A 14540-nucleotide genomic window follows, 5' to 3' on the forward strand; every position below is an offset into this window, starting at 1 on the left:
AACTAAGCCTCCATAATACAGAGAACTACAGTAGAAGATGTAGCCTACTTCTAACACGCCAACTATGACAACAAAACGCAGACCATGTTTATGCCTAGCTCCAGTATATTTATTTTCTCATCATGGAGTCATGGAAAGATTTAGCAAAGGTGACTTACACTAGTTCCTTGTGCTGAGCTTGATGTTGATGCCCGTTCTGTTGTTGATGGGATCGGACTATGTAAATAGAACACATAGTGCATTTGGAAAATATTCAGACCCCTTCACTTTAGACAGATTTTGTTACATTACAGCCCATCTAAGATGTTTTAAAAAAAAAAAAAAGTAAATCCTCAATCTACACACAATGCCCTATAATAACAAAGTGAAAACAGGTTTTTAGAAATGTTTGTAAATGTATAAAAAACATGAAGGATACCTTATTTACATAAGTATTTAGACCCTTTGCTATGTGACTGGAAATTGAGCTCGGGTGCATTCTGTTTCCATTGATCATCCTTGAGATGTTTCTACAACTTGATTGAAGTCCACATGTGGTAAATTCAATTGATTGGACATGATTTGGAAAGGCACACACACATGTCTATATAAGGTCCCACAGATGACAGCGCATGTCAGAGCAAAAACTAAGCAATGAGGTTGACGGAATTGTCCGTCGACCTCCGAGTCAGGATTGTGTTGAGGCATAGATCTGAGGAAGGGTACCAAAACATTTCTACAGCATTGAAGGCCCCCAAGAACACAGTGGCCTCCATCATTCTTAAATGGAAGAAGTTTGGAACCACCAAGACTCTTCCTAGAGCTGGTCGTTCAGCCAAACTGAGCAATCTGGGGAGAAGGGCCTTGGTTGGGGAGGTGACCAAGAACCCGATGGTCACTCTGAAGGAGCTCTAGAGTTCCTCTGTGGGGATAAGAGAACCTTCCAGAAGGACAACCATCTCTGCAGCACTCCACCAATCAGGATTTTATGGTAGAGTGGCCAGATGGAATCCACTCTTCAGTAAAAGGCACATAAAAGCCTGCCTAGAATTTGCCAAAAGGCACTTAAAGGAGAAACAAGATTCTCTGGTCTGATGAAATCAAGATTGAACTCTTTGGTCTGAATGCCAAGCATCACATCTGGAGGAAACCAGGCACCCTTCATCGCCTGTGGTGAAGCGCAGTGGCAGCATCATGCTGTGGGGATGTTTTTCAGCGGCAGGGACTGGGAGATTAGTTAGGATCGAGGGAAAGATGAACGGAGCAAAGTACAGAGAGATCCTTGATGATGACCTCGGACTGGGGTGAAGGTTCACCTTCCAACAGGACAGTGACCCTAAGCACACAGCCAAGACAACACAGGAGTGGCTTCGTGACAAGTCTCTGAATGTCCTTGAGTGGTCCAGCCAGAGCCCAGACTTGAACCCGATCGAACATCTCTGGACAGACCTGAAAATAGCTGTGCAGTGACACTCCCCATCCAACCTGATAGAGCTTGAGAGGATCTGCAGAGAACAATTGGAGAAACTCCCCAAATACAGGTGTGCCAAGCTTGTAGCGTCATACCCAAGAAGACTCGAAGCTGTAATCGCTGCCAAAGGTGCTTCAACAAAGTACCGAGTAAAAGGTCTGAATACTTATGTAAATGTGATATTTCGGTTTTTGTTTAGTTTTTACATACATACATACATACATACATACATACATACATACATACATACATACATACATACATACATACATACATACATACATACATACATACATACATACATACATACATACATACATACATACATACATACATACATACATACATACATTTGCAAAAAAATTCTAAACCTGTTTTTTGCTTTGCCATTATGGGGTATTGTGTGTAGATGGATGGAACAAAAACAAATGTAATCCATTTTAGAATAAGGCTGTATCATAACAAAATGTGGGAAAAGTGAAGGGCTCTGAACGTTAGCCTCTGTGGTATATAGTCATCTAGCTACGTTACCTCTGCTCGTCGTCCGGGTTTGGCCGGGGTAGGCTGCCATTGTAAATAAGAATTTGTTCTTAACGGACTTGCCTAGTTAAATAAAATAAATGCCTTGCACACTCTTGCCTACATCTGCCAGATCTAAGGTGTAATCATTAGTTGCGAATGAGAGTTTCTATTGGACAAATTCATTAATATTTATTCCAGTTCAGTTTGCTTCTGTTTTAAGAAATGGTTTTCAACAGAATCGACATAATGAATACTCCCCTGATCACCTTCAAACAGTTCACTTTCATAGTAGCCACATAGAAACAGCATTATCACTTTTCTCATTGTATAATTCCTTCTCGCATCTACACGTTCTCCTCCTCTCACCTTTTTTCCTTCGCTTGTGGACTGGTCACACAACAGCTGTCTGTGACCAGACGAAAACCTTTCCAAGCCAAACCTTCATACCATAACCGACAACCGCTACACACAGCCTACATCGTTGTCACCATATTAGCTAACGTCATAGTCAACATGACTACTAGAACTAACGCTTTAGTTAACCCACTACAATCATGCAGTGCAATTTAGCAGTTACACTGGCAGGCCCCGGTGGCATTAAATTAATAAAACCAAAAGCTTACCTTGGAAGAGTTCCATTGTTGGATAGCCAGCTAGCTAACATAGCTCCCGTCTTTGTTTGTTAGAGCCAGCTGTTTGAGTAGGCTACTGCAGACCGATGTCCATGAACGTTGAAAAGTCATTTAAATTATTTTTTTAAAATGTGGTCAGTCTGAATCAATCATAGATGTCTGTTTCACATGTTTATACAGTAGAGTACAATTTACTGTTGTCACGAGAATTTTCTATCTCAATGGTTGAATTCAACTACTACTCAAAGCTTTGTCTACTTCCCGAAGGTTGTAAGGCTTCAGTTAACCTCTCTAGGGTAGGTGGCACCAAATCGTCCCACCTACGTAACAGCCAGTTGAATCCTGTGGCGCGATATTCAAATACCTTAGAAATGCTATTACTTCAATTTCTATTACTTCAAACATATGACTATTTTACAGCATTTTTAAGACAAGACTCTCGTTAATCTAACCACACTGTCCGATTTCAAAAAGGCTTTACAACGAAAGCAAAACATTAGATTATGTCAGCAGAGTACCCAGCCAGAAATAATCAGACACCCATTTTTCAAGCTAGCATATAATGTCACAAAAACCCAGAAGACAGCTAAATGCAGCACTAACCTTTGATGATCTTCATCAGATGACACACCTAGGACATTATGTTATACAATACATGCATGTTTTGTTCAATCAAGTTCATATTTATATCAAAAACCAGCTTTTTACATTAGCATGTGACGTTCAGAACTAGCATACCCCCCGCAAACTTCCGGCGAATTTACTAAATTACTCACGATAAACGTTCACAAAAAGCATAACAATTATTTTAAGAATTATAGATACAAAACTCCTCTATGTACTCTATGTCCGATTTTTTTTAAAATAGCTTTTCGGTGAAAGCACATTTTGCAATATTCTAAGTAGATAGCCCGGCATCACAGGGCTAGCTATTTAGACACCCAGCAAGTTTAGCCTTCACCAAACTCCGGTTTACTATTAGAAAAGTTTGATTACCTTTACTGTTCTTCGTCAGAATGCACTCCCAGGACTTCTACTTCAATAACAAATGTTGGTGTGGTCCAAAATAATACATAGTTATGTTCCAACAGCGGCGTTTTGTTCGTGCGTTCAGGACACTATCCGAATGGTAAATAAGGGTCACGCGCACGGCGCATTTCGTGACAAAAGATTTCTAAATATTTCATTACCGTACTTCGAAGCATGTCAACCACTGTTTAAAATCAATTTTTATGCCATTTTTCTCGTAAAAAAGCGATAATATTCCGACCGGGAATCTGCAATTAGGTAAACAGCCGAAAGAAAATACAGCACGCGGTCGACTCGGGCACGCGCCTAATTCCTTTGTCCTCTTATCGGCCACTTGGCAAAGGCGATAATGTGTTTCAGCCAGAGGCTGCCTCGTCATCGTTCAGCTTTTTCCCGGGCTCTGAGAGCCTATGGAAGCCGTATGAAGTGTCACGTTACAGCTAAGATCCCCACTCTTCAATAAACAGAGACAAGAAGAACGACTCCTTCTCAGACAGGCCACTTCCTGCATGAAATCTTCTCAGGTTTTTGCCTGCCATATGAGTTCTGTTATACTCACAGACACCATTCAAACAGTTTTAGAAACTTTAGGGTGTTTTCTATCCAAAGCCAATAATGATATGCATATTCTAGTTACTGGGCAGGAGTAGTAACCAGATTAAATCGGTACGTTTTTTTATCCGGCCGTGTAAATACTGCCCCCTAGCCCTAACAGGTTAACACAGGGGGCCCTCGGGTGCGTGCTCAGTCCCCTCCTGTACTCCCTGTTCACTCATGACTGCACGACTCCAACACCATCAAGTTTGCCGATGACACAACAGTGGTAGGCCTGATCACCGACAACGATGAGATGGCCTATAGGGAGGAGGTCAGAGACCTGGCCATGTGGTGCTAAGACAACAACCTCTCCCTCAACGTGATCAAGACAAAGGAGATGATTGTGGACAACATGAAAAACAGGACTGAGCACGCCCCCATTCTCATCGACGGGCTGTAGTGGAGCAGGTTGAGAGCTTCAAGTTTCTTGGTGTCCACATCACCAACAAACTAACATGGTCCAAGCACACCAAGACAGTCCTGAAGAGGGCACGACAAAACCTATTTCCCTCAGAAGACTGAAAAGATTTTGCATGGGTCCTCAGATCCTCAAAAGGTTCTACAGCTGCACCATCAAGAGCATCCTGACTGGTTGCATCACTGCCTGGTATGGCAACTGCTCGGCCTCCAACCCCAACGTACTACAGAGGGTAGTGCGAACAGCCCAGTACATCACTGAGGCCAAGCTTCCTGCCATCCAGGACCTCTATACCAGGCGGTGTCAGAGGAAGGTCCTAAAAATTGTCAGACTCCAGCCACCCTAGTCATAGACTGTTCTATCTGCTAAAGCACGGCAAGTGGTACCGGAGCGCCAAGTCCAGGTCCAAGAGGCTTCTTTACAGCTTCTACCCCCAAGCCATAAGACTCCTGAACACCTAACCAAATGGCTACCCAGTCTATTTGCGTTGCCCCCCTCTCCGCCTCTTTTACACCGCTGCTACACTCTGTTATCATCTATGCATAGTCACTTTTTAATAACTCTACCTTCATGTACATATTACCTCAACTAACCGGTGCCCCTGCACATTGACTCTGTACCGGTACCCCCCCGTATATAGTCTCGCTATTGTTATTTTTCTGCTGCTCTTTAATTACTTGTTACTTTTTTTATTTCTTATTCTTTTTTTAAACTGCATTGTTTGTTAGGGGCTTGTTAGTAAGCATTTGTTGTATTCGGCGCATGTGACTAATAAAATTGGATTTGAATGGCCCTCCAACTGGTAATTACTAATGCGAAAACCGTCTTTAATCCTGAGCACCCACTTACATACATTTTTGTCATTTAGCAGAAGCTCTTATCCAAAGCAACTTACTATAGTTGAGTCCATACATTTTTCTTATTTTTCTCCCACATGGTGACCCAGTAAGGAAATGGCCTCTAACAGCATTTTTGGCAGTTTAATAGATTGCTTTTTATAATTTTGTATAGTTTGGTTACAATAATGATAGCTGTACTTTTAGTTTATGGTTGACGCAGCTTGTTGGCCATTAGCCAATCAGCGTTTCTCAACAAGTTCAAATGACATGAATGCATTCAGCTGGTATTTGCAACATCACAATTGGTAAATTCCCCACCTCCCACATGGTTACAAACGCAGCATCAGAGTGGAAACTTGAGAGGTCCAACAAAACAATCCTGTCACAAGAGGCAATGCCAAGAACATTGTGAATGGCATTTCATTTTCCTGCTGTACTGAAACCGATCCAAACCGTGACCCTAAAACCGCAATACGTACCGAACCATGAGAACCCTTATTGGAAATTGTTAAAAGTAGTCCTTGTGCATAGAGTTGTATGGTTTGTTTGTTTGTTTAACTTTACAATCAATGTAATTTTTTTGGCATACTTTTAAAGTAACATCTGAGTCTCTGTCACTGTTCCTGTGGAATTGCCCAGACCCAGACTTGTCAGCCCTCCAGACATTATTCCCAGAAGAATGCTCTGCTTCCTGGGCCCTCACCCTCCCATGGATTGTCTGACTGTTTGCTTTGTGCCACCATGGAGCCTAAAAATGTAGTTTTTTTTGTGAGAAATTTAAAACCGATGAATAGAGTTGTCTGCCTTGATTATCAAAGCCATCTGTTTCCTTCTACATTGTGTTATATAAATAAAACATTTGGTTTTTTAATTTAACCTTCATTTAACTAGGCAAGTCAGTTAAGAACAAATTCTTATTTACAATGACTGCCTACCCCGGCCAAACCTGGACGACGTTGGGCCAATTGTGTACCGCACTATGGAACTCCCAATCACAGCCGGATGTGATGCAGCCTGGATTCGAACCAGGGACTACAGTGACTCCTCGTGCACTGCGATGCAGTACCTTGGACGGATCTGTGTTTGGAGGATGACACAGATGTCAGCGTCGGATCACAGGGCACATGAGGACACTTTGGATTCTGACAGTAGCTCACTGTAGCTTATTGCTTTCACTTTCTTCCTAGGGTTGGGTGGTATCCAGATGTCCATACCTTCATGCCTGTGCCGTCGCGGGATATATGGTATTACTGGTAGTGCACACAAGGGGCGCTATTAAAAAAAAATGTACGTAGAAAAAGCCCCAAAACGTCACTTACCAGAATGCTAACAAGTACTAAGGAATTCTTATAGAGGATGCTAGGTAAGTGCTAACGAGCGCATGCAAACATTTACTACTAGGACAGACAACCCAGCTCACAAAGTTATGCAAGTATCTCAAAACACAGTTTTCAGCATGCACAAAACAAATGTTAGGGAGCAGGGATCTTAATCCCGGAGGAGATGTTCTCTGCTGCTCTTACCAAGAAGCTTGATCTTGCAAGCTAACATGTTAGCCACTTAGCTAACATTAGCAAGTTAGCAAAACCCAGCTGGAGAGAATTTATTTGGCACATATTACCTTAATAGTTATATATTGCACCAGTCAAAAGTTTGGTCACACATACTCATTCCAGAGTTTTTATTTTCTTTATACTATTTTCTACATTGTAGAATAATAGTGAAGACGAGCTATGAAAAACATATGGAATCATGTAGTAACCAAAAAAGTTTTAAACAAAATATATTTGAGATTCTTCAAAGTAGCAACCCTCCATATGTGTTATTTCGTACTTGTGATGACTTCTATTATTCTACAATGTAGAAAATAATAAAAAATCCTTGAATGAGTAGGTGTCCAAACTTTTGACTGATGTGATGTGTTTAGGCTGATTGGCAGACCCACTTTTTTTTATTTGACTGGCTCGCTGGTGGTGTTGCTCAGTTTACAGTGCCTTCAGAAAGTATTCAGACCCCTCTTTCAACATTTTGTTACGTTACAGCCTAATTCTAAAATGTATTAAATAGTTTTTTTCCTAATCAATCTACACACAATAGCCCATAATGACAAAGCAAAAACAGGTATTTAGATGGTTTTTAGTTTATTTATTCTAAATTATCAATTACATTTACATAAGTATTCATACCCTTTACTCAGTACTTTGAAGCACCTTTGGCAGTGATTACAGCCTCGTCTTCTTGGGTATGACACTACAAGTTGGCACACCTGTGTTTTGGCAGTTTCTCCCATTCTTCTCTGCAGATCTGCTCAAGTTCTGTCAGGTTGGATGGGGAGCGTTCCTGCACAGCTATTTTCAGGTCTCTCCAGAGATGTTCAAGTCCGGGCTCTGGCTGGGCCAATCAAGGACATTCAGAGACTTCTTCCGAAGCCACTCCTGAGCGCTGTGGAGCAGATTTTCATCAAGGATCTCCTTTGCTCCGTTCATCTTTCCCAAATCAACTGAGCCTTCCCTGTGGCTCAGTTGGTAGAGCATGGTGTTTGCAACGCCAGCATGGTGTGTGTGCGATGCCAGGGTTGTGGGTTCGATTCCCACGGGGGGCCAGTACAAAAAAATAAAAAATTATAATAAATGCATGAAATGTATGCATTCACTACTGTAAGTCGCTCTGGATAAGAGCGTCTGCTAAATGACTAAAATGGAAATCATCAAATTTTATTGGTCATGTGCATATGGTTAGCAGATGTTAATGCGAGTGTAGCGAAATGCTTGTGCTTCTCGTTCCGACAATGCAGTAATCTCTAACAAGTAATCTAACAATTTCCCAACTACCTAATACACTCATCTAAAGTGGTGAATGAGAATATGTACATATAAGTATATGGATGAGCGATGGCCGAGCGGCATGGGCAAGGTGCAGTAGATGGTATAAAATATGGTATATACATGTGATATGAGTAATGTAAGATATGTAAACATTAATAAATGGATCACTAGTCACTTTAACCTGTTATGGATAGGGGGCAGTATTTTCACGGCCGGATAAAAAACATACCCGATTTAATCTGATTATTACTCCTGCCCAGAAACTAGAATATGCATAGAATTATTAGCTTTGGATAGAAAACACTCCAAAGTTTCTAAAACTGTTTGAATGGTGTCTGTGAGTATAACAGAACTCTTTTGGCAGGCCAAAACCTGAGAAGATTCTGTACAGGAAGTACCCTGTCTGACCATTTCTTGGCCTTCTTGATCATCTCTATCCAAAACAGGGGATCTCTGCTGTTACGTGACACTTCCTACGGCTCCCATAGGCTCTCAGAAGGTGGCAAAAAGCTGAATGGTGGCTTTGCAGGCCCTGGCTGAAAAACATTAGCGCATTTTGATAGTGGTCGATCAGAGTACAATGAGACTGAGGCGCGTGCACGAGGTGACCCCATGTTTTTATTTTCTCTGTCTTTGAACTAAAACACGGTTTCCCGGTCGGAATATTATCACTTTTTTGCGAGGAAAAATTGCATAAAAATTTATTTTAAACAGTGGTTGACATGCTTCGAAGTACGGTAATGGAATATTTAGAATTTTTTTGTCACGAAACGCGTCGGGCGCGTAACCCTTCGTCACCCTTGGATAGTGTCTTGAACGCACTAACAAAACGCCGCTATTTGGATATAACTATGGATTATTTTGAACCAAACCAACATTTGTTATTGAAGTAGAAGTCCTGGGAGTGCATTCTGACGAAGAACAGGAAAGGTAATCAAACTTTTCTAATAGTAAATCGGAGTTTGGTGAGGGTCAAACTTGGTGGGTGTCAAAATAGCTAGCCTGTGATGGCGTGCTATCTACTCAGAATATTGCAAAATGTGCTTTCACCGAAAAGCTATTTTAAAAATCGGACATATCGAGTGCATAGAGGAGTTTTGTATCTATAATTCTTAAAATAATTGTTATGCTTTTTGTGAACGTTTATCGTGAGTAATTTAGTAAATTGTTAGTAAATTCGCCGGAAGTTTGCGGGGGGTATGCTAGTTCTGAACGTCACATGCTAATGTAAAAAGCTGGTTTTTGATATATGAACTTGATTGAACAAAACATGCATGTATTGTATAACATAATGTCCTAGGCGTGTCATCTGATGAAGATCATCAAAGGTTAGTGCTGCATTTAGCTGTGGTTTTGTTTTTTGTGACATTATATGCTAGCTTGAAAAATAGGTGTCTATTTCTGGCTGGGTACTCTGCTGACATAATCTAATGTTTTGCTTTCGCTGTAAAGCCTTTTTGAAATCGGACAGTGTGGTTAGATAAAGGAGAGTCTTGTCTTTTAAAATGGTGTAAAATAGTCATATGTTTGAAAAATTGAAGTTTTGGGATTTTTGAGGAATTTGTAATTCGCGCCACGCCTATCATTGGATATTGGAGCAGGTGTTCCGCTAGCAGAACGTCTAGATGTAAGAGGTTAAACAATGCCACTTTAAATAAAGTGTCCAGTGATTGGGTCTCAATGTAGGCAGTAGCCTCTCTGAGTGACTGCTGTTTAGCAGTCTGATGACCTTGGGATAGAAGCTCGATCCTGACTAGTCTCTGTCTCTGCTGCTGAAAAACATCCCCACAGCATGATGCTGCCACCATCTTTCACCAGAGGGATAGTACCAGGTTTCCTCCAGATGTGACGCTTGGCATTCAGGCCACAGAGTTCAATCTTGGTTTCATCAGACCAGAGAATCTTGTTTCTCATGGTGAGTCCTTTAGGTGCCTTTTGGCAAACTCAAAGCGGTCCGTCGTGCCTTTTACTGAGGAGTGGCTTCCGTCTGGTCACTCTACCATAAAGTCCTGATTGGTGGAGTGCTGCAGAGATGGTTGTCCTTCTGGAATCCCATCTCGACAGAGGAACTCTAGAGCTCTGCCAGAGTGACCATCGTGTTGTTTATCACCTCCCTGACCAAGGCCCTTCTCCCCTGATTGCTCAGTTTGGCTGGGCGGCCAGCTCTAGGAAGAGTCTTGGTGGTTCCAAACTTCTTCCATTTAAGAATGGAGGCCACTGTGTTCTTGGGGACCTTCAGTGCTGCAGAAATATTTTGGTACCCTTCCCCAGATCTGTGCCTTGACACAATCCTGTCTCGAAGCTCTTCTGACAATTCCTTCGACCTCATGGCTTGGTTTTTGCTTTGACATGTACTGCCAACTGTGGGACCTTTTATATAGACAGACATGTGCCTTTCCAAATCATGTCCAATCCACTGAACTTGTAGAAACATCTCAAGGATGATTAATGGAAACAGGATGCCCCTGAGCTCAATTTCGAGTCACATAGCAAAGGGCCTAATACTTATGTAAAATAAGATATTTATTTTATTTCTAAAAACCTGTTTTCGCTTTGTCATAATGGGGTATTGTGTGTAATTTGCTGAGATAAAAACGGAATTTAATCAATTTTAGAATAAGGCTCTGACGTGGGATAAGTCAAGGTGTCTGAATACTTTCCGACGGTGCTGTACATAAGTGCACACATTTTGATTCTGGCTACTGGTCTAGCAAACTAACATAAAACACCCTAAATATCCCTCCACGTTGGATTTGATAGGTACGAAACAGTTAACAATATCCCATGTACAAATGCTTCAAATGCAACAATCTATATCTTCCCGACGGATCTCTTACATTTTGGGTGCAGCAACCTACATTTAGTATAACCTAATGTTCCAAATCCCATGTAGCCTAGCTTTTTAACTGTAAAATAATTATGGATTGATTTATTAGCAACCCAAATGTGACACGTGGACTGATTTACATCTGACCTCCAGACCGGCTGCCCCCCGTCGCCCCACATGCTGTTTAATTTGTTTGGGTGCCCCCCCCCCCGCACCCTTTTTTTAAAGCAGCTCTCAGGACACACCCACAGCTAAAAATAAAAAACATATATTTGGACCACCCTCCTGAAAGCAAATGCAAATTGTGAACACGTGTACTTACACACATTGAAGGACTATTTGGGCACCCATCCAGACTGTCTGCTCAGACCTGTAGGACTATTTGGGCACCCATCCAGACTGTGTCTGCTCAGACCTGTAGGACTATTTGGGCACCCATCCAGACTGTGTCTGCTCAGACATGTAGGACTATTTGCGTTCACTGCCACCTCGATTCCCCACTCCAACCACCCAGTCACCATCCAGTGATTGCAGCAGGACTTGGGTGCTCTTTAGTTGGAGGGGTTCCGCCACTCTGCGGAGTCTGCCAGCCATGGACTTCTGGGGAGATATTGTCAATTTGAAGACCACCTCAGCAGCCAAAGCTCCATGCGTGGTATGTGTGTTCTGATCTGTATTGGGAATAGGCATGTGCTTTTTTTCATAGCAGTGTGGTTTTTAATACTGTTGAGTTTTTTGAGAGCCTATTACTGTACCAGGGATGGAAGAGGTAGGAACCCAAATAACAAGCAAACTATCTCCAAAAGTTAAACACACTGAATTACTCTGAAACCATAGTCTTTTAGCCATTTCAGTAGAAGCAGCACTTGCTAAATGGGTAGTTCTCTAGAAGTTCCTTCCATATGGTTTAGCTAATGCAGCACATTCAAGCTTTAAAAACCATGACTGTAAAAGTGCCGTGGGGCAGAAGTTCAGAGTGGTAGTCTAGGTAGTGGTGGTAGTAGTATTCTAGGTAGGCTCCTACTGACTGGATTGTTAGTGCTTTCCAGAGCAGTAGCACTGGACCACATGGCTTATTTCATCATCAGGAGGTAGCCTGTGTGTCTAATTATATTTACAAGGCACACCTTGGTTCTAGAAAAAAGGTTGGCAGCCATTTTTAAACTCTGAACTCTGATGTAGTGCCCTGAAATAGTGCACCACTTCTAGAATAGCCATGAAAATGACAGGTCAGTCAGTGGCATCTATCATATGTGACAGGAGACTGATCTGCCTAGAAAGTTAGTAAAACGTTGCCAACTGCCACTTAGTTTAATATGTCTGAGTTGGTCTCTAATAAATAGACCTAGAGTCTACTTCAATGAGTTCAATAAGTAGTAGACTAAACCTAATAAACCCAACAGGTTGGACTTCTCTTGGGTTCATAGCTGTTACAGAACAATTGTCCCTTGTTAGGAGGAGTATGCAGAGTGATGTAGAGACCAAGAGGAAATGCAAGCTGGAGAGATGGATAACACAAACTTGTAAAGTATAAGTAACTAAAATCGAAACACTATGCGTCTGTGTCGTGTGGCTAAGACAGCCTAGCCTGTCTTTGGAATCGGGGCGTGCTGGCTTGTGCCCAACACAAATATTTACCTCAGCGCTTACCCCCGCAGGTGCTGTCCAGCCGCCTAGGCTTTATTCAGCAGGGACATCCCTCTGAGTCATTCCCCTTGGCTATAGCGTTCAAAGGCCTTTCTCCTGTTTAGGCTGATACAGTAGAATACACTGTCTCTTATAATTAATCTAACCTAGTAGGCGAAAGAGAAACACCTGACACTAGATCCCCCTACATACTGGTCTTGACGAGAAGAAGGTTCTCAGGAGGTTCTCTTCTGCACTGTTCAACCAATCCAGTAAATATGGAGGGGTTAAGATGGAGTGTCACCTTGTTAACGTTCAAAAGCTGAAGTCTCGTCACAGGCTCTTTTTCCATTTCCCCTGAAAAGCAGTGGTAATGGCATCTCCCATATCAACTGAGCGATGACAGTTTGGAGTTGTTCTTGTATGTGGTGTAGTTGTATGGAAAATGCAGGGTCGTTCCCATGACTGTTTAAGAGGCTATCAGAATATACCTATGATTTCTTTGTCTTGAAGCAGATGAAACTCTACTATTATACTATTGCCTGTGTGGTCTTAGTGAGATGGCTGGATTAAGTAGTCCTATTGAATTTGACTGCTGTGTTAAAAGGTGTAACCTAATAGGAAGTGTAAGACCAAGAACAGGAGTTAACTTCACACGGCTCCAACTGTCACCCAATGTGACCTGTATTACCCTCTTCCATTGTGTATCTCTGGTGCTGTGCTGCGTCGTCAATAGGAGTGACTACGTAGGCCCACGTTTTTTTAAAGTGCCTCATTATTTCCTTCCTACCCACTAGTGTCTAGGTTGTTGTACAATTCTTTCAATGCTTAAAGATGCACTATGAAGAAATCACTCTGCCATTTTCTGGTTACTAAAATTCTAATAGTTTGCCTAATTTCAGTTTGTGACAAAACAAGCAAGTATAGTGTAGAGAATCATTGTACCATCTAAACTGCTGTGAAATATATATTTTCCATAACCAAAAGTATTGTTTGCGGCTGGTGTGCAAAACCGAAAGCAAAAGACGCAAAAACAAAACTGAAGAACGGGAAGCATAGAGCACATAGACCATATCTACCGCTTCTTAGACTAGCTTTTAGTGAGAATGCCAGATCTATAATTCACATTTCTATGAATTTTGTCAGGTCTCCCAAAAAGTTACATATTGCAGCTTTAAAACAACTTGCTCTTTGGGAACTATGAAGATTTAGGCTATTGAATGAATGAATAAATGTATTTTCTCTCTGCATCTCCACCATATGTATATTCTGTTCTCTTTTTGTGTTTTGTTTCAATCTGCCCATTGAATTTGTATTTCTCCTTGTCGTCTCCAGGGGAACGATGATGAGGCGGTGGTGGACCTGGGGAAGACGAGCTCCACCATTCACACCAACTTTGAGAAAGAGGAGCTAGAGAGTAAGTCTGATTTTAGTGTTTATATATACACACAAAGTATCACATGGGCCCGGATCCTATTCATGTTGACAGTATACACTGAGTACACACGGAGCAGTATTTTTTTTTTATCAAGGAGGCTCATGTGTAATGACATTGTTGTATGGCCATAGGACAGAGGGGATTCAACAAATGCATGCTCTTACTCACACACACGTGTTTTTACTCATACACTGTAGTATCGTGAAAAATCCAGAGTCATGTTTGTCTGGCTTGGTCTGGTAATTGAGGTATGCATGACTTCCACCCACATTCCACTGAGCTCTTACTGCAGGGGAAAAGCCCTGGCACAATTTCCAGACATTATAGGATGCACAAT

The 14540-nt window shown here is 41.7% G+C and overlaps 1 protein-coding gene across 1 annotated transcript in view; it reads left to right on the forward strand.

Annotated features, from left to right (window-relative positions):
* Positions 1-14540, forward strand: part of LOC115176761 (sodium bicarbonate cotransporter 3) — an 87274-nt gene that overhangs the window by 13437 nt on the left and 59297 nt on the right. The window contains exon 2 of the mRNA XM_029737037.1: positions 14101-14182. Coding sequence (XP_029592897.1) covers positions 14101-14182 — 82 coding nt within the window. The remainder of the gene's footprint in view (positions 1-14100; positions 14183-14540) is intronic.

Source organism: Salmo trutta, chromosome 37 (genome assembly GCF_901001165.1).
Source record: "Salmo trutta chromosome 37, fSalTru1.1, whole genome shotgun sequence".
NCBI lineage: Eukaryota > Metazoa > Chordata > Actinopteri > Salmoniformes > Salmonidae > Salmo > Salmo trutta.